This window comes from Pteropus medius, unplaced genomic scaffold, assembly GCF_902729225.1.
Source record: "Pteropus medius unplaced genomic scaffold, Ma_sr-lr_union100, whole genome shotgun sequence".
NCBI classification, from domain to species: domain Eukaryota; kingdom Metazoa; phylum Chordata; class Mammalia; order Chiroptera; family Pteropodidae; genus Pteropus; species Pteropus medius.
This window is the reverse complement of record NW_024344240.1, coordinates 25771430-25796017: the sequence shown is the minus strand read 5'-3', so window position 1 is coordinate 25796017 and position 24588 is coordinate 25771430. Positions and strand designations below refer to the sequence as shown.

General features: G+C 35.6%; 1 protein-coding gene across 11 annotated transcripts in view; it reads right to left on the bottom strand.

The window, feature by feature from the left end:
- BCL2L13 (BCL2 like 13) overlaps positions 1 to 24588 on the bottom strand; it is a 90182-nt gene that overhangs the window by 18423 nt on the left and 47171 nt on the right. For 6 of the 11 annotated variants that reach the window (XR_005654144.1, XR_005654145.1, XM_039869250.1 and 3 more), the window contains one exon: positions 23422 to 23565. The exons of 2 other annotated variants lie outside the window; for them this stretch is intronic. Coding sequence is in view for 5 of the 9 variants with exons in the window: in XM_039869250.1 (XP_039725184.1) it covers positions 23422 to 23565 (144 nt within the window). In the remaining 4 variants the exon portion in view is untranslated. Of the gene's footprint in view, positions 1 to 19558; positions 20243 to 23421; positions 23566 to 24588 lie in introns of those variants that run through there. 3 more of the 11 variants (XR_005654146.1, XM_039869249.1, XR_005654143.1) reach the window with 2 other exon arrangements.

Below are 24588 nucleotides of genomic sequence, written 5' to 3'. Positions count from 1 at the left end.
GGCAGCAGAAAAGCATAAATAAAAACACAGTGACAAGAAATATGCAGGCACTACAAGTTCTTCAGTATTCTAAAGCATAAGATGAGTGAAGAAAGATGAAGGTAGGGAAGTAGGAAAGGTCAGACATGATGCCAAGGCATGGAAAGCAAAATACCAGTGTCTATCTGGATATAAAGCAAGGATATGACTCTATCTCATAGAAGGTGAGTGTTTCCTTATAGTCTTGCTGAGTTTGACACAGACCTTGGCTCCACTAAAAAAATGAATTCAACTTCCCTGCAATACCTAATATAGCAACTCTTAGGCCATCAATAACTCAGAGCAGAAGAGACAAATTTAAGGCAGCAGCATCCAGCCGTTAGATAAAGGCTCAGTTTGAATTTGATGAACCAGAGTAGTGCTACATTTAAAATTTATTTCTACTAATCTGACTCCTTCAGTTAAAAAGCAAGAGGGCAAAGTCATACAATATTTAGAATAATATATTATCTCTTCCTGAGCACATTAAATGTTTTCCTAGGAAACCAAATATAAAAATTTTTTAAAGGCTGCAGTACAATACATGGTATTACAGGAGTTAAGACCAATCTCTCCTCTCTATTCCTAGAGCTTTCATTTAGCCCCAATTTGTCTTAATCATATATTAGGTGCCCCACATAAGAGGGAAGGCTTATCTTGGTGAGGTTGTTCATTGTCCCCTACAAGTGCTATACTAAATCCAAGCCCTGTCTTCTTATTCATGTACATACTGGTGTTAACGTTTTGAGAGACAAAAAATGTTTTACAAATAAGACAAAAGGTGTGAGATTCTGCCCTTAAAATTGTGCATTCAAACAAAGCAGCATACCATTTTGGGGGAAATTTTAGTCTCCCTGAAACATACCATGGATCCTAGTTTAAGACTCCTCATCTGGCTCTATCAGGATCTGGCTTAAATTCCACTCCTCTGGACTGAATCCAGTAACCTCTCTTATTTCTCCTTAAACTCATAGCTCTGAGTCTGGGCCACACAAAGTATCATACTTATATATTTTCTACCATAATTCTCACTAATTTTTTCACAAGTATTAGTTATCTCCCTGACTATACACACCTCCATGGTTAAAAATATGATTTTCATTTCTTTGTGATCCCCCTTGTAATGCCTAACATATGCTGAGCAAACAGTGATACTCAACAAATGCTTGACTGACAGGAAAATTGGTCCCATCTTTGGATATAAAAGAGGCCCTAAACACTAGCTATTTTGATTTTTCTGAGGAACTGATAGATATAGCTCTTTTTTCATCTCTGTATTTCTACACATATGTACTATACCTCGGTGTCTGTTGTCCAAGGTCTCACAGTACCAGTGCTGAAGACAGAATTCAAACTCCACCTTTTCTGACTCAAGTCATCCTGTTCTTTCCACCAGAATGCTCTCTCCCTCGATTTTGCCCTTCTGAATCCTTCTCATTACCTCTAAACTTTTAAATGATTAATCTGTTCTCTTTGCCATAAAGCATAGAGTAAATAGTGTGTATATATCTTATATCCTCTAACTATAAGTTCATAAAGATCAAGGATATGTTTTTACAACATCTTTGTTATATTGGTTTATTTCCTCAGCCCTATTCCTCCCATGTGCCTTATAAGATTCTATACTATTATGTTAATAGATTTATATTAATTATGTCTTATATATATTAAAAGAAAGTTAATATTAGTTTTGAGGAACTTAGACAAGAAGGTCCAGTTCTTGAATCTCATGTCTTTTCTACTGAGAAATGGCTGTCATTGCTCTTTCTGCATGACTGCCACCTTGGAAACACCAACCCACGAGATGGAATATTTTTTATGTGCAATATAACACGTACCATAAACTGCTGTTCTAGACCTACAAGCTTCTGTGAAGGGGAAATGTATCTGTTTACTAACTTTTTCTACTATACACAGAGAAGAAAGACACTCAGTGGAGATCTGTGCAGAACTGAATAGGTTCAAGACTACTTTTTCCATATCCAAAGCTCAGTTTAGAATATATTACAAATGGCTCAAACACAGAAGATTTAAAACTTAACAAATAAACAAAGTCTTGATATTCTGAGTAATAGCCCCTCCAAACTACCTAAGCTGGATCCCCAAACTCATCCAACTAATTCCTTGTTCCTTTCCAACATAATCCTTCACTTTCATTAAGATGTAACTATACTTCTTTCATGAAGCCGTTCCTGGGAGACCTGTCAAGATGGTGTAGAAGGCACGCCTTCTCTTGCGACCACACCAAAACTATAACAAAATTACAGAGCAATCAGCACGTGGAGTCGCCTGTAGTCTGGCTGAAAAGAAGCCCTACAACTGAGGACATACATAAGAGGTTACTTTAAACCGGTAACAATCTCATCCCACAACTACGTGTGGCAATAGAGAATCAGGAGGCTATCTTGGTTGCAAAGCCCCCTCCCCACTTGAGGACAAGGAGTCCCGGATGCACACTGGGCTCCCCAGCACAGGGCTCCAGTGCTGGGAAGAGAAGTCTCCACAACCTCTGGCTATGAAACCCGGAGGAGGTTGAGGCTGAGTGAGATAAAGGGCTGCAGAAGTCAGAGGGCCCGTGTCCGGATTTATTCGCTGATAGACTCGTTCACTCTGAGCATAAGTACTGAGGTAGCTGCTTGAGAAGCATCAGGGACATATGGGGAGGCACTGAATGGTCAGGCTTCAGGGCAAAGGCTGGAGGGGCAGCTTTCACCTGGACAGAAGTGTTGGTAGTATCCATTGTTCCTTTGTTGAACCCTCCCCACTCCCAGCTTGCAGACACAGGTTTCTGCCATAGTGAATCAATATCAATCTCCCTAACAAAAGTCACTCTCTCTGCCCAGGGGATTCCCTGAGACTCTGCCAACTTGTGGGCCCACCCAAGCCACTTCCAGTGGTTTATTCCATACAAACGGCCTGTCTTGGCTCTTGCTGCGAACTTTCCTAAAATCTCTCAATAGCTCACAAAACCCAAAGAAGCAGCATCTGGCCTTGCCATGCCCCATACCTCTTGCTAAGCAGCCCCAAGTCCTGTACTAGTAGCAGCTGGCCTTGGTTTCTGGCTTGGCCCCTTGAGGCACCTACAAGACCAGCATGGGAAGCAGTCATCTGTGGACTGTATGGTGACTCTTACCAGGTGGCTGTGGAGGGGCACAGGCTGCGGCTGAACTTGGCCTGCAGCTGGACCCCTCCCAGGACTGTGCCACTGGGCTCCACAGGACACCTACTAAATAAAGTTACTCTACTAAGACCAGTAGACTTAAGAGCCCTACCTAATACATAAAAACAGACACAGGGAGGCAGCCGAAATGAGGAGACAAAGAAGCATGTCCCACATGAAAGAAGAGGACAAAGCTCCAGAAAAAGAACAACAAAATGGAGACAAACAATCTACCAGATGCAGAGTTCAAAACACTGGTTATAATGATACTAAAGGAACTTAGAGGAAGAGTAGATGAACTCAGTGAGAACTTTAACAGAGAGATAAAAAAAAACAAAAATGGAGATGGAAAACATAAAAGGAAACCAGTCAGAAATGAAGAATACAATATCTGAGATGAAGAGTACATTAGAGGGAATCAACACAGTGGATGAAACAGAGAATTAAATCAGGGATTTAGAGCATGGAATAGTGGAGGACACCCAATCAGAATAGCAACAAGAAAAAAGAATCCAAAAAAATAATGATAGTTTAAGGGGCCTCTGGGACAACATCAAGCATAACAACATTCGTGTCACAGGGGTACTGGAAGGAGAGGAGAGAGAGCAAAAAACTGAAAATCTATTTGAAGAAATAATGACGGAAAACTTTCCTAACCTGGTGAAGGAAACAGATATATAAGTCTAGGAAGTTCAGAGAGTCCCAAACAAGATGAACCCAAAGAGGCTCATACCAAGACACATCATAATTAAAATGCCAAAGGTTAAAGACAGAGAAAATCTTAAAAGCAGCAAAAGAGAAGCAATTAGTTACCTATAAAGGAACTCCCATAAAACTGTCAGCTGATTTCTCAATAGAAACTTTGCAGGCCAGGAAGGCTTGGCACAAAATATTCAATGTCAAGAAAAGCAAAGATCTACAACCAAGATTACTTTACCCAGCAAACTTATCATTTAGAATCAGAAGAACAGATTAAAGAACTTCCCAGATAAGAAAAAGCTAAAGGAATTAATCATCACAAAGCCAGTATTACAGGAAATGTTGGAGGGACTTAAGAGGAAAAAAAAAATGTATCAAAAATATGAATAAAAATGGGAATAACTACATATATATCGACAAATACTTCAAATGAAAAAGAATTAAATGCTCCAATTCAAAAGATAGGGTGGATGAATGGATAAGAAAACAAGACCCTTACATAGGTTGCCTACAAAAAACTCACTTCAGATTAAAAGACACACACAGACTGAAAGTAAAGGGATGGAAAAAGATAATTCATAATGGATCTAGAAGGTATTGTGCTGGGTGGAGTAAGTTAAGAAAGACAAATGTCATATGATTTCACGTACATGTGGAATCTAAAGAACAAAATAAACAACAAAAAAAGCAAACTCACAGATACACAGAACACGAAGGTTACCAGATGGGAGGGGGGATGGAAGGGTCGGTGAAAAAGGGATTAAGAAGTACAAATTGGTAGTTACAAAATAGTTACGGAGATATAAATTATAGCATAAAAAATATAGTCAATAATATTGTAGTAATTATGTATGGTGTCAGAGTGGTACTAGGTTTATTGGTGTCAGGGGGTACTAGGCTTATTTATAACTTTGCGAGTTATTTAAATGTGTAATCACTATGTTGTACACCTGAAACTAATATAGTATTGTATGCTAAATATAGTTGAAAAATAAAAAATATTGAAAGAGAGAGAGAGAGACAGAGAGGGAGCGAGCGAGCCAGCCAGCCAGCCAGCCAACTAGTCAGCCAGCCAGCCAGCCGTTCCTGATTACACCCTACTATACAACTATCATTTCCTTTCTTGGTATTCTATAATACCTACTAAAAAATTGTACTTCACTGTGGCTTTCTGAATATTTATTTTGAACAATTAAACAATTAGCTTCCTTATGTTTAGGGTTAAAGTTTTAAAAGTTTATAATCTCTGTTTGAAGGAGTGTAATCTAGTTGGGGAGATCAGATAACACAGCAGTCTTCGAACTTTGCTACCTAATTACAGACACCTGTGAAACATTTATGACTCCCTGTGCTAAAGTTACAACGTACCACAACAATCAAATTAGAACCTTTGAAGGTGGGACCCAGGTATTACATCTTAGGAAAGGAAAATGTGTTTAACTCTGTTCTAATCAATTTGACTTCCTTCACATCATACCCAAAGCCCAAATATACTCAAGCACAATGATCAGGCAGAAGTAAGGTGATTTAGAGTTTTCAGTGCTACTAAAGATATTCTGAGCTTTGCTAATTCTTGATAAATCATCAATAATTAAGAATAACAGTGTGCAACAGAATGAACATAGCGATTCAGGAAACCATTTCTGTAAGCTTCTTGGAAGAGTATAACTGGAGGTCCAAGAGAGGAAGACCTAATCACCAAAGTCAGATCAACAGTTAAGCTAAATTTTCCTGTGAAGTTATATTTACCTACCTCTTTGCCAGAACACAATTCTAATTAGTCATGCAGATCCTCCAATGCTTGTTACAAAGGCCTTTCTCTGTGCCACATAATTTACACATTCAAAGGCTTAACTGTTTATTAAGTTATCTCTTCAAGGAGCTCTACCTTGTGAAGACCAGAAATGAAGGCTTACATAAAGAATAATTTTACAAGGAGGAAGAAAAAGGTAGTAAAGAAGAGCAGTAATGGTATAAAGTAGCACAAAGTTCATAATTATCCTTTAACTTTACTTTAGTACACTTATTTACACTTATTTACTTGCTCTCTCAAAAATCTCCAAATGAGAAAGTAAACAATTTGGATGGTAGCTTTATTATCCTCTACTCCCAAACCTCTGCAATGTTCTAAAAGTAAAGATAATGAGGCATTATTTAAGATTAAATTTTTTTTCTTCATTATTGAAATTTTGAACATTTTAAAACTAGACTTTCTGTTAAGAGGAAAAAGTTGGAAAAGAAAGTCAACAGAATTATACTACTGAATGATCAGTATACCACCCCTAGAAGCAAGACCGTCCTATTTTCTCAAAGAATTTGTATTTCAGAGTTATACAGAACAGTCAAAGAACACCAGTTACTCCACTCCGAGTAAATTAAAATTGTATATTTTTTTAGTCTTCTGTTAACATTTTTAAATTTTCATCTAAAAAACTCAAAAAGGTGCTACAAACCACTCCCACATCCCAAGATATTTGAAATAAGGAATGTAATTTCTCATGCTTCTTTATTCTTAGTCTTAAAATCACATTGCTCTCATTCTCTGTTCACACTCTAAAAGCTTTGTAATCTGTTCCACATCATTTCAAAAGATGTACAGTCAGCTGGATTCACAGAGCGGGCCTTACAATTACACAGCTCTTCAAACAGAAGGGTTATCCAGGGGTCAGCAAGGTCTTAAGTGCTCACTGATAGAAATTCTCAACAAGTTGTTTATCTGTACTTCTAAAAACAACCTCTAGTAACAAGAACGGATTTAAAAGACAAAAGCAAAAACAAAAAGAACCATAACAAAAATAGTAACAATTTTAATCCTCAGAAAGGAGATCTTTGCTACTTTGTCTTTAGGTCTCGAAACCAAGACAAGTGAAACAGAAATTTCAAAAGTTCCATCATGAAGACATAAGGAAAAAAATTAACAAACTGAAATAGAATTTAGTTACAAAGAAATGAATTTTTCTTTTTAACAGCTCAAAGCTAACAAAAGAGTTAACATTTTTGTCCCACATCTAGAAGAAATTTTCTTCTTTTCCAAGATACTTAGATCAGCAAGTTTGTCAAATTACAACTTTGGAATAATATCTTGATTGAAAACCAATTTGGATTTAATTGCTTTTTTCCTTGCTGTCATGGCCTCCCTACCTTACAATTTATTTCTGTACTTGGAATGTGACGTTTTAATGAATATTCGTCAACAATTTTGTGCTTTGATGTTAGAAGTTTAAAAAAAAAAAGAGATGACCATTAGACCAATTCATATAAAACAAAAATATAAAAACAGAAACCTCTCTCTTAACAATTACTGTCATTAATGAAGACTAGGTTTTCACTAAAAGTTAAAGCACTGTTTGGGGTAATATTTTACCTAAAACTTAGCACATTTAGGGAATAATATCTACAATTATTCTTAGAGCCATTCCAATCTAATCATTTTTAGCACAAAATATTTATATCGTTCGAAATATCTATCTCTTTAGTCCCACTGATACAAAAAACACAAAGCAGTAACCTCAGGGCTGTAACTGCTGATGAACCGATCTCCTAGAGATTTAACATTTCCATCTGTCAGAACACCAAAGACCATATTCACTGGTAAACTCACCTAGGGACTCACCAATGTGCCAATAAACCTTTATCATCACTTCTCAGCCTTTATACAAAATCCCTCTCTTAAGTATTCATCTTAAAAAATAAAAATGGATAACTGCTTTTCTTCATTCAAACAGGATACTAACAACCAAATGCCTCTTGGATCACTATTAATCTAAAATAAGAAAATGAAGGGTGTGAAGAAAATATTCTAGAAGTAACTTTCCACTTAATATGATGACAGAGACGCACAAAAATACATTTTAGAACACAGTGCGGTAAACATCCACACTCATATATAAAACAGATTTCATGAAACAGTACTTACTGTTAACTACACTAAAATTATTTCAGCTTCAAAACCCACTTAACTGATTTTAGATCACAAACTATGTGTACCTCTCACTGTGAAAACTCTAACAAATTCTTACCTAAAATTTCCAAGAGACAGTTTTCACTTATTCTTGACTTCTAAAAAAAATCACCAAAACACTTTTTGAGGTTTGCTATTCTTAAAATAGAAATGAGTGGCTTCAAGTTAAAGAGAAAAAAGACAAAAAGACATATGACATTTCCCCCAATAATCTTTTATGTAATCTAAAACTAAATTTTTCATAATAAGTATTTAGTTTAGTACATGACATAGAAGAAAATGAAAAAGAAGCCTTACCACAGTGGACTTGTACTGCCCTTTTCAAGAGACAGTCTTACTTCTATTGTAGCAACACAATCCCAGGAAATGAAAAGACAGTGAGAAAAAGGAGGGAGGGAACAAAGATGAGTCAGGAAGAATCACAGTATGCCAACTAGTTTGTGCCCTAATTATGCTGCAAGGCAAATAAGTCAAAATTAAAACTCAAAGGAAACTTCAATCGGACTTAAGAAGAGAAAAAAAATACTCAGAGAAATATATGAAATGTAACATTTCATAAAACACTTTTATATTGTTATTTTTGTGAGATAGAGAAGCTATTCTTCCCATTTGTAGTGGATGAAACAGAAGCTCCTAGAAGTTAAACAAATTCCCTCCAAACACAGGATAATATTTAGTAGAGCATGGGCCACAAACAAATCTTGTTATTTCCAATCATGTTCTTAAGTTACTACTCTCCAGCAGAGTAAAAAAAATAAGGTAAAGGAAGAAAAACACACATCCCTAACTTATAACTCTACTTATAACATAATAATTCTAATCCCAGTATAAACAGTAATATAAAGTTATACTCCAGTTCTGAAAAACTAATTGCTTATAGTTAAGATGTACGATCCTAAAGAAATTTTTATTTCTAATTGCACCCCAATTAATAATTCCCTGCTTTTGTCTTCCTACTACACTTCGAACACACCTACCTTACGGCACATAACATGCTGCACACAGTTATTTACATTTATGTTTCCTCAACTAGATCTCAGCTCAAAAGTAGAGCCTATACTCTATTTAACTTTTGTGTACTAGTCTAGTATAACACATGCAATCAATTAAGGTTTACTGTATACTGAAAAATAATCTCTGAAGGGCTTAAACAATATTATAGACATTAATTAATCTTCACAAACTCCTTTTAAAATGAGCAGGGACTATCAATGATTTAATTAGTTTATAAATAATCTAAAAATATGCATAAAAATGATTCATCTAAGGCTATGTAGTTAGACAGTAGTAAACACTACCAGGTCATTCTGCTTCTCAGGAAAAACCAAGAGAAAGAACAACAGTTGGTGCAGCCTGTGATTATTGCTTCTATATTCCATATAGACATTTCAAAGATTTCATAGAAATGTGCCCATAGTTGAAGTAACTAAGAACAAATGATATAGATCCTTTTTTTTAAAAGTCTCAGCTTGAGGTCATTTTGTCTTCTGGTTTCTGGGAGAAGTGGAAGTCGCCACTCCATTCTAATAACAAGTAAAAAGCCAAATAAAGTGAAAAATCAGTAACTCTTATTAGATCTGTAAGAGAAATAAGGTCACAGGGCAAACCAAAACTGAAGTGACAGTCAAAGGGAGTCACAGCTTACATACCACAGGGGATATGCCCTGGGAACCAGTGTTGAGGTAGGAAAACCTGAACTATAACTGATAAATTACTAGAGGCACAGTGTGTACAACACTGAGCATTAAAAACTTCAAGAAATTCAGTCATGGGAAGAACCCCATAATTTTGTGAGCTTTATCTCCAGGAGCTCGACTGGGTACTCACAACAAATACCAGAGAAAAATCCCCTCATGCTTCTGGCAGGATGCGAGGAAAAGAAACCATTTTGAAATAGCCAGAGCACTCTGTTCTTAACAAGGCCTGCCTCCAGGGAAAATTAGTTAACCAGAGCCTAACCTGCTGGTATATTATCAGAGCCTAACTGATGCAGGGTTGAGAGAAACATCCAACTCCAGCCTACTCTAGCCATTGTGCTACAACCAAGAGGAGAGAAAAAAAATTAAAAACACTTGTGAAGGTCACCGTGCAAAGGCATAGGCTCAGTAAAAGACTGATCTGATCACAGGACTACAGAATGCTTCCCCTTTCCCCTAGCTCACCACCACATTACTATGGGCCTATTTACAGCAGTTCCTTTTACCCAATACGTCATGTCCAGCCATCAAGACACTATTACAAGGCAAACCAAAAGGCAAAAACCAATTCGAAGAGATGGAGCAAGCATCAGAACCAGATATGGCAGCTGTTGGAATTATCACACCAAGAATTTAAAACAACTGTGATTAATAAGCTAAGGGCTCTGATGGATGAAGTAGACAGCATGCAAGAACAGATGCGTAATGTGAGCAGAGGGATGGAAATTCTGAGAGAACCAAAAGAAAAGCTAGAGATGAAAAACACTGTGACAGAAATGAAGAGTACCTTTGATGGGCTTATTGCTAGACTAGACAAGGCTTAGGAATCTCTGAGCTTGAGGATATCTCAACAGAATCTTTGAAAACTGAATAACAAAGATAACAAAGATGGAAAAAACAGAGCAGACTATCCAAGGGCTGTGGGACCACTACAAAAGGTGTAACGTATACGTAATTGAAATATGAGGAGATGAAAGAAAGGAATAGAAGTAATATTTGAAACAATAATGACTGAGAACTTCCCCCCAAATTTATGTCAAACACTAAACCATAGATTCAGGAAGCTCTGGGAACATAAAGTAGAATAAATGTCAAAACACTACACTTATGCATATAATTTTCAAACTACAGAAAATAATAATCTTTAATGTGTATGCACCTACCAATAGAGTCTGAAACTATAAAAGGCAAAAACTGATAGAATTGCAAGAAGAAATAAATAAATCCACCATTATTATTAGAGGGTTCAACACTCCTCCATCAGAAATGATCCAGCAGGCAGAAAATCGCTAAAGACATAGCTGAACTCAACACCACCACCAAACAACTGGCTACAAAGGACATCCATGTAATTCTACGTCATCCAGTAACAGAAGACATACATTCTTTCCAAGCTCACATGAAATATTCACCTAGACCACTCTGGGACATGAAACACAGTGACTTAAAAATTTAAAAGAACAGAAATCATACAATGTCTACTCTCAGATTACAATGGAATACAACTAGAAACCAGTAACAGAAGATAGCTGGAAATCCCTAAAATACCTAAAGATTAAACAACAGACTTCTAAATAATACATGAGTAAAAGAATAAATCTCAAGAGACATTTTAAAATATTTTTAATTAAATAAAAATTAAAACTTTATTAATATTAGTGTGAAACAGTGAAAGCAGTGCTTAGACGGAAATTTATAGCATTGAATACATATATTAGAAAAGAAGACCTAAAATCCTTCATCTAGGCTTCCTCCTTAGTAAACTAGAAAAAAAAATAGAAAATTAAATCCAAAGTAAGCAGAAGATAATAAAAATAACAGAAATCAATGAAGTTGAAAATAGGAAATCAATAGAAAAAACATTTACAACACCAAAAGATAGTTCTTTGAGAAGATCAATAAGCCAGGCTAATTGAGAAAAAAAAGAGAACACAAATTACTAATATCAGAAATGAAAGATAGGACATCCCTACTGATCCCATGGACATTAAAAGGATAATTAAGGTTATGAACAACTCTATTCCCACAAATTTGATAACCTAGATGAAATGGTCCAATTCTGTGAAAGACATAATCGGCCAAAGCTCCCACAAGAAAAAATATACAAACTGAATAAGCCTATATCTATTTTTAAAATGGAGTAAATAATTAATAAACTTCCAAAACAGAAAGGACCAGGGGCAGGCAGGTTCACTGGTGAATTCTACCAAACATTTAAGGAAGAAAATATACCAAATCTCTACAATCTCTTTCAGATGATTGAAATAAAAGAAATACTTTCTAACGCATTCTATAAGAGCAGTATTACACTAATTCCAAAATCAAAGACATTAAAAGAAAACTACAGATGCAAAAATTCTCAAAAATATTAGCAAACAAAATCCAACAATGTACAAAAAAGAAATATATGCCAAGACCAAATGGGATTTATCCCAGGTATGCAAGACTGGCTCAACATTCAAAAAACAATGTAATCCATCAGATCCACAGGCTGCAAAAGAAAAACCACATGATCTTATCAATAGATGCAGAAAAGCATTCGACAAAAGTAACATCCAATCATAATAAAATTCTCAGTAAATTAGGACTAAAGGGAAACCTTCTCAACTTGATAAAGCTTCTCAACTTGATAAAGAATACCTACAAAAAGTCTACAGCTAACATCATGCTTAATGGAGAGAAACTAGTTTTCCCACTAAGATCAGAACAAGGCAAAAATGTCCCCTCTCACCACTGCTTTTCAACATGATATTAGATGGCCTAGAAATTTTAATAAGGAAATAAAATGTATACAGATTGGGAAGGAATACATAGAACTGTCTTGCTCACAGATTACATGGTCGTCTATGTAGAAAATCCAAAAGAACAGACAAAAAACTCCTAGAATTAATAAACGATGATAGCAAGGTTACAGGATATAGGTTAATATACAAAAGTCAACTGCTTTCCTATATACTAGCAATGAACAAGTGAAACTTGAAATTAAAAACACAATACCATTTACGTAAGCACCTCAAAAAAAGAAATACTAAGGTATAAATCTAACAAGATAGGTATAAGATCTAAATGAGAAAAACTACAAAACTGATGAAAGAAATCAAAAAAGAAATAAATGGAAAGATATTTCATGTTCATGGACAGAAAGACGCAATATGGTTAAGATGCCAGTTCTTCCCAACTTGATCTAATGATTCAATGCAATCCCAATCAAAATCACAGCAAGTCTTTTAATAGATATTGACAAATTGATTCTAAAGCTTATATAGAGAGACAAAAGACTGAGAATAGCCAACACAATATTAAGGAGAAAAAAGTTGGAAGACTGACACTACCTGACTTCTAGACTTATTATAAAGCCAGAGTAATGAAGACGCTATAGTATTAGTTAAACAATAGACAAACAGATCAATGGAATAGAATATAGAGCCCAGAAAATAAACCCACATAAATACAGTTAATTGATCTTTGACAAAAAAGCAAAGGCAATACAGTGAAAAAATGACAGCCTTTTCAAAAATGGTGATGGAACAACTGGACATACACATGAAAAAAAAAAAAAGAATCTAGACACAGATCATAAACCCTTTACAAAAATTAACTCAAAATGGATCACAGACCCAAATATAAAATGCAAAACTATAAAGCTCCTTGAACATAACAAAAGAGAAAATCCAGATGACCTTAGGCTTGGTGATAACTTTTTAGATAAAACGCCAAGGCATAACCAATGAAAAAAATAATTGATAATCTGGACTTTGCTAAAATTAAAATTTTCTGCTCTGTGAGAGACAATGTCAAGAGAATGAGAAGACAAGCCACAGAATGGAAGAAAATATTTGCAAAAGACACATCTGATAAAAGACTGTTATCCAAAATATATGAAGAACTCTTAAAACTCAACAATAAGAAAATAAACAATCCAATTTAAAAATGGGCCAAGGACCTTAACAGACACCACACCAAAGAAGACATACACATGGCAAATAAGCATATGAAAAGATGCTCCAGCAAATGACATACTAGGTATAGAGAACCCTAAAGACTCCACACACACACACACAAAAACTGCTAGAAATGATAAATGAATTCAGTAAAGTAGCAAGATACAAAATTAATACTCAGAAATCAGTTGCATTTTTATACACCAATAATGAACTATCAGAAAGAGAAATTAAAAAATAAACTTGTTTAAAACTGCACCAAAAAATAAAATACCTATGAATAAATTTAATCAAGGAGGTAAAAGAACTGTACTGAGAAAATTATAAGACTCCGAAGAAAGAAACTGAAGAAGACACAAATAAATGGAAGCATAATAATACTCATGAATAAGAAGTAACATGATAAAAATGTCCACACTACCCAAAGCAATCTACTGATTCAATGCAGTCCCTATCAAAATAGCAATGGCATTTTTACAGAACTAGAACAAATAATCCTAAAATTTATAGGGAACTACAAAAGACCCTGAATAGTCAAAGCAGTTTTGAGAAAAAAAACAAAGTTGGAGGTATCACACTATCTGATATCAAACTGTACTATAAAGCTATAGTAATCAAAACAGCATGATAACAGCATAAAAGCAGACACTTAGATCAACGAACAGGATAGAGCACAGAAATAAACCCATGCCTATATGGTCAGTCTATCCATGATAGAAGAAGCAAGAATATACAAGGGGATAAAGACAGTCTATTTAATAGATGGTGATGGGAAAACTGGATAAATGCAAAAAATGAAACCAGACCACCTTCTTACACCACATACAAGAATAAACTCAAAATGGATTAAAGATTTAAATGTAAGACCTGAACCTATAAAACTCCTAGAAGAAAACATAGGCGGGTAAACTCTCTGACACTGCTCTGAGTAATATTTTTTTTGGCTGTCTCCTTGGACAAGGGAAACAAAAGGGGGGAAAAAAAAAGACTACATCAAACTAAAAAGTTACTGCATAGCACCATCAACAAAACAAAAAGACAACCAACTGAATGGGAGAATATATTTGCCAATGATATGTCTAATAATGGTTTAATACCTAAAAGTTATAAAACAAAAATACTCATACAACTTAACACCAAAAAATAAACAATCCAATGAAAAAATGAACAGAGGACCTAAATAGACATTTCTCCAAAGAGGACATACAGATGGCCAAAAGACGTATGAAAAGATGTTCAATGTCACCAATCATCAGAGAAATGGAAATTAAAACTATGATGAGATATGACCTCATACCTGTCAAAATGGCTATCATCAGTAAGTCAACAAACAAGTTTTGGCGAGGATATGGAAAAAAGGGAATCTTCATGCATTGTTGGTAGGATTGCAAATCAGGACAGCAACCATGGAAAACAGTATGGACATTCCTCAAAAAATTAAAAATAGAACTACCATATGACCCAGGCAAATCCACTTTTGAGTATTTATCCGAAGAAATCCAAAACACTAATTTGAAAAGATATATGCATCCCTATGTTCATTGCAGCATTATTCACAATAGCCACAACATGGAAGCAATCAAGTGCCTATCAACAGAAAATGTGATAAAGAAGAAACTGTACATATATACAATGGACTATTACTCAGTCATAAAAGAGAATGAAATGTTACCATTTGCAACAACATGGATGGACCTAGAGGGTATTATACTAAGTGAAATAAGTTAGAGAAAGACAAATACCACATATGATTTCACTTATGTGTGGAATCTAAAAAACAAAATAAATGAACAAACAAAATAGAAACAAACTGATAGTTCCCAGATGGGAGCGGGGGTTTGGGGACAGGGTGAAAAAGGTGAACAGATTAAGTACAAACTGGCAGTTACAAAATACGGAGATGTAAAGTAGAGCATAGAGAATACAGTCGATAATATTGTAATAACTATAAATGGTGTCAGGTGGGTACTAGAGTTGTCAGGGACAGGGATATATAAATATCTAATCACTATGCTGTCCACCTGAAACTAATATAATACTGAATATCAACTGTAATTTAATTTAAAAAAATTTTTAAGGATAGAAAGAAAAAATAGGAATGTTCCACATTATATGTCATCAGGAAAATGCAAGTTAAGACAATGAGAGATTTTCCAGGGCAAAATGGCGTATATGATAGAAGCTTCACTCCTCCCCTCATGACCACATCAAAGTTGAAACAGAAACACAGAGCAAACAGCAAGCAGAGTCACCTGGGGGTCTAGATGAACAGAAGCTCTACAACTAAGGAGAAAAATAAGAAATCACCCTGCAATGATTGGAGGTACAAGGGAGCAAAGACAGGAGGCTGCAAAGCTGCCTGGTCCTGAGTGGCAGAATGGGACAGAGGCTGCAGCAGCTGCAACCGCCTCTAAAAGGGGCCATGTTTGCAACTAGACATTCACAATGACGGACCTGCTCGCTCTGAGCATCAGCGCCCAGTCAGCTCCTCAGCAGACACCAAGTACTTACAGAGGGATACTGAGTTGTCAGAGCGAGGGCCGGAGGTGAGACTTTCTACAGGGCACAAGTGCTGGTGGTATCCTCTGTTGAGCCCTCTCCCCTCCCAGTGTGCAGATGTAGAGCTGCCAAAATTGAAGTGTCATCAAACTGGAAAACAGAGGTCACTCAGCCCAGAGGATTCCCTGAAATTCCACTTCCCCCAATTCATGGCCCCACCCAAGCCACATTCCGCTGTGTTCTTGGTGAGTCCGGTGACACATGCTGAGCAGCACCAAGACTCACACTGATGGTAGCTGATCTCGGTTTCTGGCGTGGCTTCTTGCGGCAACTATAAGCACAGCTTTGGATTCCTTGCTGAATATTAACAGGTGGCCCCGGAGGGCACAGGCTGGGGTTAAACTTAGCCTGCTGCTGAACCCCTCTCAGGACTGTGCCACTGGACACCTACCACACAAAGCTGCACTAATAAGACCAGGAGACTTAGGAGCTTTGCTTATTACTACATAGAAACAGATACAGAAAGGCAGACAAAATGGGAAGACAAAGAAGTTGAAACCATATGAAAGAATAGAACAGAGATCCAGGAATAATGGAGTCAAGCAATCCAATAGATGCAGAGTTCAAAACACTGATTATAAAGATGCTCGATGAAAATAAGGGAAGTGTAGATAAACTCAGGGAGAACTTTAACAAAGAGATAGAAAACATAAAAATGGAAATGGAAATTATAAAAGGGAACCAGTCAGAAATGAAGAACACATTATCTGAGATGAAGAGTATATTAGAGGGAATCAACAGAGTGAAGGAAGAAGATCGAAACACTGATATAGAGGATGGAGAAACCAAGGACACTCAACTAGAATGGCAAGAAAAAAGTAACCAAGAATATAATAATAATTTAGGGAGCCTAAGGGACAAAATTAAAGGAAACAACGTCCGTGTCAGAGAGGCACCTGAAGAGGGATGACAGAAGTTGAAAATCTATTTGAAGAAATAATGATGGGAAACTTCACTAACCTGGAGAAGCTCAGAGAGTCCCCAAAAAAATGAACCCAAAGAGGCCCACACTAAGACACATAATTAAAATGCCAAACGTTAAATACAAAGAGAGAATCTTAAAAGCAGCAAGAGAAAAGCAATTAGTTATTTACAAGGGAGCTCCCATAAGACTAGCAGCTTATTTCTTAAAAGAAACTTTGCAGGACAGAAGGGCTTGGCACAAAATTTTCAAAGTGTTGAAAACCCAGGATCTACAAACAACAATACTTTATTCAGCAAAGCTATCATTTAGAATCAAAGGACAGATAAAGAGCTTCCCAGATAAAAATAAGCTAAAGGAATTCATCGACACCAAGCCAGTATTATAGGAATTGTTGGACAGCCTTCTTTAAGAAGAAAAAACATGGATCAAAAACATGAAAATAGGGGGTGGCTCCATAGTGTGGTGGTTAACATGTCTGCTTTACACGCAGAAGGTCCTAAGTTCTTTACACGCAGAAGTGTCCCAGGTGGAGCTATGGACCATATCCCAGGTGCGCCAGGCCCTGGGCGCACCAGGCCCCCTGAGTGCACCAGGGGTGCTAGGCCCTGGGTGCACCAGGCCCCGGATGCATGTCGCGAGCATGTGGGAAGAGATGCCCTGCCTTCAGAGATCCAGTTCTTAAGGGGAAATGGCAACATCCATAGGTCAGAGGCGGACGTGGAGGAGGGGGGGAATTAAAGAGTGGGGAAAAAAAAACATGAAAAAAGAATGGTAATAACTACATATTTATCAACAAGTTCCTCAAATGGAAAAGAATTAAGTGTTCCAACCAAAGGACAGAGTGGCTGAATAGATAAGAAAACAAGACTTCTACATAGGCTGCCTACAAGAGACTCACTTCAGATTAAAAGACACACAAACTAAAACAAAGGTGATGATAACACTATACTTTCAGGGATTATTTCTATAGTTCATCATAAAACGAAGGTGATGAAAAAGATATTGCCTTGATGGACCTAGAGGGTATTGCGCTGAATGAAGTAAGTCAGATAAAGACAAATACCATACAATTTCACATACATGTGGAATCTAAAGAACAAAATAAAGAACAAAAATGGAAACAAAGTCATAGATATAGAGAGTTTGTATCTATGAGTTTTGAAGGCTCAGGCTCATAGATGGGAGTGGGAGTTGGAGGGATGGTGAAAACGGTGAAAAAGGGTAAAGGGATTAAAACGTACAAGTGGATAGATACAAGATAGTCATGAAGATATAAAGTGTAGCATAAGGAAAATAGTCAACAATGTTGTAAAAATATGTAAAGGGGAGAGGAGTACTAAATTTAGTAGGGTGACCACTTTGTGAGTTATATAGATCTCTAATCACTATGCTGTACAACTGAAACTGATATATTATTATATGCCATCTATAATTGACAAAAAAAAAATCACTGAATTGTACAATGTAAATATGAGCAACTAATTGTCTATTATACTTCAACAAAGCTGGGGAAAAAGGCAAAAAAAAAAAAAAAAGAGTGGACAAAAAACAAGATAGGAAACATCTACAACATGCCAAAAGATTCCCTTCTGTTCTTCTCTCCCAAATCCCTCTGCTGCTCTTTGGCCCTAGGCAACCAGTGATCATTTTATTACCATAAAATTGCCTTTTTAAGAGTTTCATATAAGTAATCAAAAAGTCTTTCATTCAAAACATTTTTGATATTTATTCAGGTCACTGAATGTATCATAAGTTCATTCCTTTTTATTTATTTATTTTTTTTTTAGAGGCAGGGAGGCGGGTGGGTGCCCCCTCTGGTCTGGGGATCCACCTCCCATTGTGCTGCCAGACCCGTGGACCCTTGTGAGCAGAGCTCATAGGCAGGTTGCTTGGGTGATGCCCCCAGGGAGGGCCTGGCCCCAGAGAAAAGGGGAAGAGAAGGGTAAAAAATGAGGGCAGCTCTCCCTTTCCCCCACACCACTGCTGCATGCCAGGCACCGGGGTGGGGGAGGAGACAGACAAACCCTTGTGTTGAGGGCTCACTTTCAATAGATCTCAACGAGGGAGCTGCTCTGCTACATACGAAACCCCAACCCAGAAGGTCTTCTACTAATGGTTTAGCACCAGGTTCCCCACAAACGTGCAGTGCATGACAGTTCATTCCTTTTTATTGCTAAGTTGTATTCCATTGTATGGGTATCATAAACTTGTTTATCCATTTACCGGTTGATGGACAGTGGGTTGTCCTGACTTGGAACTATTAAAAATTAATCTATAAAATTTAATAAACAAAAAATGAGATACCACTATGCACCTATTAGAATGGCCAAAATCTGGAACACTGACAACACAAATGCTGACAAGAATGTGGAGCAACAGGAACTCTCATTCATTGCTAGTGAGAATGCAAAATGGTACAGCCACATTGGAAGACAGCTTGGTGGTTTCTTACAAAATTAAACATTCTCTTACTAAATTGTACTCTTTAGTATTTACACAAAGGAGTTAAAAACTTATATCCAAACAAAAAACCTGCACACAGACTTTTGCACTTTGTTTCACCCTGACGTCACGTTCAAGTGGCTGAAGACAAACACATTACCTGTGAAAATCATAGGACAGACTTTATATAATAGACATGCAACATCAAGTAGCCAAATGAGTCTTCTCTGGAAGAGTGCCCTAATGGTTTTAAGAGCTGTCAATGTAATGTTTAACACAAAGTAAAGGTAATTCATGCTGACACTTTGTATTAGAGGAAACAGTTTCACCAACTGACCGAAAAGCAATCTCTCGGTTTTAAACAGCAAAAAACAAGTGTTGCTTAGACCCGACAATGTAAAATACAGACTGGGCATTCAAATTTAGAGAGAAAAACACATTTTAAATATTAACAAATTAGTTATCCATATTATTTCTCTTTTCTTTAGCACACATATTTTAGTTGAATAAAATACTTCCTCCGTAACAAATTATAATCAACAAACTTTGATGCACTACATCATAATAAAATTAAAAATCAAAAAAGGAATACATAACATTTGCTACAGTTTTCTTCTTCCTTTACAAGCATCATATAGGAAAAGAAGGTTCCTGGGCAGAGCTACCCATAATCAACAGCAATGGCAATGACAATGGCAGTAGAAAATTGAGGGGCTGGAACATGTACCTGCCTCATTCTCTATCCACAATGGAGGTATGGAGAAGACTCTTTCTTTCAGATGCACAACATGAATCAGGAGAGAGTAGTTCAAGAGGTAGGTCGCAACTATGACAGCCCTTCTGCACAAGAAGATGGGCAGATTATGGTTGATGTGGAAATGCACACCAGCAGAGACTAAAGCTTTCAGTCAGAAGTTGTAAAAGGATAAAGAAGTTAATGCTTTGAAGAAACGTGTAAAATTTGTGTCTGACTGGTCCCATAGACCTGTAAATATTCCTAAAAAGTTCTACTTCAGGAAAGTTGAATGCTCTGTTTCTTTAAGCATGAGGAAAAGTAGAGCATGAGAAAAGGGGGTGTTTTCTCTGTAGAATCTCTTAAGGTGTTCATTCCACCTCTCTTCCTTTCTCATGTTTTAGCTTTGGGGCTAAGCAGTTATCTTAAAAAGGGCTGAGCAAACCTTCTGCCAGGACCCACTAAGGGAAAGAAAAGTCCCTGGAAAAGCACGTGACCTGTGAAGTAGTGTATTGTCAGAGTAGTTTATTTGAACTATAAGCATGATCCAACTTACCACCCTATTTTTACATATCCAAGTCCCAGTAACTTTCAAATTCAGTATTTTATTCAAAGTCTTGAGGCAATTTACTAACCTCATTCCCTTTTTGGCCTATTAGACACTTTTAAATTTCCTAAATGATTTTACTATTGTTTAGAAACTTTCAAGGGCCTCTTTTCTGCAAATGCCACCTATTTATAACTTTGTCAATAATGATACTGTCTTTTTTCATACCACCACACTTAGTTTTAATCTTACATGAACTACCCTCTCTCTCCTAAGACAAGAACAGGTTAGTAAATGATATAAAAGCTTTGTTGTTTCGTTTTGATTTTCAAGAGCTTCCCTAAGTTTGAATTTGTATTCATTAAAAAAAAAACAAAAAAAACAAGACACTAGAAAAAATATCCTGAGCAATAAAAAATTATTTTATATAAATAATTATTTTATATATGTAAGAAGTAATAATAGGAATTAAGAGGGAGATATTGCTCCATATGATGCAGAGATTAAACATTTTTGAGACATCTGGAAATCTGAATACTAATAGGACATTTGATATGAAGAAATAATTTTTAATTTTTGATGTGATAATGGTATTGATCAAAAATAAACAAAGAGCCTTTATTTTTTTAGATAGAAATACTAAATTTTTTTATAGATAAAATTATATAATGTCTGGATTTTGCTTCAAAATAATATTAAGAGGGAAAGTAATCAGGCCGTGAATAAAGCATAACTGGCAACGAGTTAATGATTATTAGGGCTAAGTGACTGGGGTTGATTATACTATCTTGTCCATTTTCATGTATGTTTAAAATTCTCCAAAATAAGACTTTTTTAAAAAGTAAGTAATATAAAAGAATTAAAAAATAAAAATCTACTGTAACCTCTTTCAAAACATAAAAGGGTATTATGAACAGCTCTAAGTCAACAAAATTGAAAATTTAGGGATAATATCCTAAAAAATTATCAAAAATTGGCAAGAAAAAACAGAAATCTTTCCTCAAAGGAAATACCATGTGGTTTTACAGGCATGATGTATGAAGCAAAGCACAAATAATTTAAATCTCACATAAACCATTCCCAAGTAGAGAAAGAGAGAAAACATTCTTCCCAACTCTAACTTCTTTTATGAAGCCAGCATACCTTGAAAACCAAGACCAAACAAAAATAATAGGCCTCATTCATTGAGATTGATACAACTAAATGGTGAAACAATTAAAAGCACTCATTTCAACAAAAGGAAAAGGCAAGAATGCCTACTAACATTATGTCTATTATTATTGTACTGGAGATCCTGATTAGTGAAATAAAATTTTTAAAAAGATAGACTCATCAAAGAAAAAATCTGTCATTATTCAACAGACAGAGTACTTTTCTATGTAGAAAACCCAAGGGTACCTAGAAATAATCATAATTAATAAGAGTTTAACAAATTTGCTGGATATAAAATCAATATGGAATGCACTCAATCTGACAAAGATATCATAGTTATATAAGATGCTGATACTGGGTGAAACTGGTTGAATGGTATATGGGAGCACTTTATAACACTTTTGTAAATCTAAAATTATTCCAAAATAATCTTATTTTAATAAATGATTTTAAAAATAAGTCTGATAACATTAAATGTTAGGGAAGATGTAGAGCAACGAAAATTCTTATATATTGCTGACAAAGTTTAAGCTGGAAAACCACTTTGGAAAACACTTTGGCATTATCTTGTAAACTCGAATATGTCTATACTCTTGGACCCAGAAATTCTACTCCCAAGTATATACACAGAGCAGCTCTTGTACATATGTGTAAGAATGTTCATAACAACATGTTTACAATAGCAAAAAAGTGAAAATGTCTACTGATAAGGTAATAGATAAATTGGGACATATTTACAAGATGGAATACCAAACACCTGCCAACACATCAAACTAGATCATGCATTCTCAACGGCGATGATTTTAAAGGTCAAGTGGTTTGAAGAGGTGGGGGAAATCTTAGATATTACAATGGCTTGTGGTCCTCCAACAGGCCACAGTAGACAGACTTGTATCTGTGGTATTAAAATTTCAAGGAGGGAGAAGGGAGATGATTAGGATAAGAATGTCTAAAAATGACCTTTTAGGGGCATGATAATGAATAAAAAGGTTGAGAAACGATGACCTAGATAAATCTCAAGAATATAACGTTGAGTGAAAAAAGCAAGTTACAGAAAAAATACACAGAACATGACATTATTTAAATAAAGTTCAAAATATACAAAATAATATATTGTCTAGGGATATATATGTGCGTGTGTGTGTGTATGTAAACTATATATGTGCGTGTGTGTGTGTGTGTGTGTGTAAACTATAATTTAAAAAAATAGGAGTTACCCTTGTGAAGTAGATAGAAGCATGCTGAAATCTAGGAGGGGCACATTAAGAAAATTCAAGAGTGCTGTCTGTGTTCTTAAACCGGGATAATAGATACATAGGTGTTAATTTCATTATTCCTTAATCCTTAGTTTTTAACATATTTAGTATGAAATGTTTCATAATTAGAACTACTTAAAAGTATCACATGTCAATTTACTATAGGTAAAATCTTAGTAGTTTAACTTAAAATGTAGAATAGCCTTTCCATTGATCATCATGTAATCAGTATTAAATATTAAATGATAATATTAAATCTATGCTGCTAAAACCGACATCCACAAGGGCTTATTTTTTAAAGAAAAAATTTTTTAAAAAATACAGTTCATACCCAGCCACCTTGCTGAATGATGTACTCTGCTGCATAGTCCTCCAAATAAGTCACACCAAACTGCAGCAAATCGCTCACAGATTCTTGACCACGTCTTGTCAACTCCAAAAGCACTTGTCGTAGCAAAACCAGAGGCACCAAAATCTTCAAAGCAAAATGAGAGAGTAAAAACACAAACTGAAACTCTTATAATGCATTTTATATGTTCGACTACAAAAGAGTTATACTCAGATGCATCATTATGGAATTTCATTTTTATTACAATAAGGTAAAAAAAACACTGACCCCTACTGGAATTTTTGTGACTAATGCATATAACATTTTATACTACAGGCTGTTAGAAATAATTATAATATGAAAATAATTGGGCATATTGTGTGTGTGTGTATTGTGTGTGTGTGTGTGTATGTATGTGAAACAACACAGAAAATTCACTGAAGCATTATTTATAATAGCAAAACCCTGGAAACAACCCAACAGGGACTGGTTAAACAAATTTTGGTCATCCAGTAAAATATCATACAGTTGTTAAAAAGAATTAGATTGTTCACTGCCCAATCACCAAAATTTACTTTCAATGAAAACAGATAGACCTTAGTGTGTACAATAATGGTACCATTTGTGTAAATAAAACAAAACAAACATATACATACACATATGTTTGTATAATCCTATAGTATCTCTGGGGAATTATACAATAAACTGATAATAGTGATAGCCTAAGAAGAGAACTAGGTGACTGGTGACAAGAGTGGGAAAATACTTTTCAATGTATATCTTTCTGTAATTTTTACATTTTGTGCCATGTTTTTATTATCTATTCGAAAATAAGAACTTTCAAACTGATGAGCAACCTTATAAAAGTCATCAAAAACGAAAGAAGGCATTATTGTCATTCCTAATAACCTTGGGCTCAATATTTTAAAATCATTAAAATTTAAGACTGACTAGAGTCCCTTGCCTTCCAAAAAAATTGCATTTTGGAAAAAAAAGTATTTTCGGTTAAATATTTATATGCAATCTCTTTTGTCTAAAACATCAAAAGGTTTCCGCATGACTGAAAAAGGAATGCAAAAGGAAATGAAAACAATTCCAATTCCTTGATATTGAATTGCCAAGGTAATAATATCAGGAATTACAAAATATTTTTGCAGAAGAAGACAAACA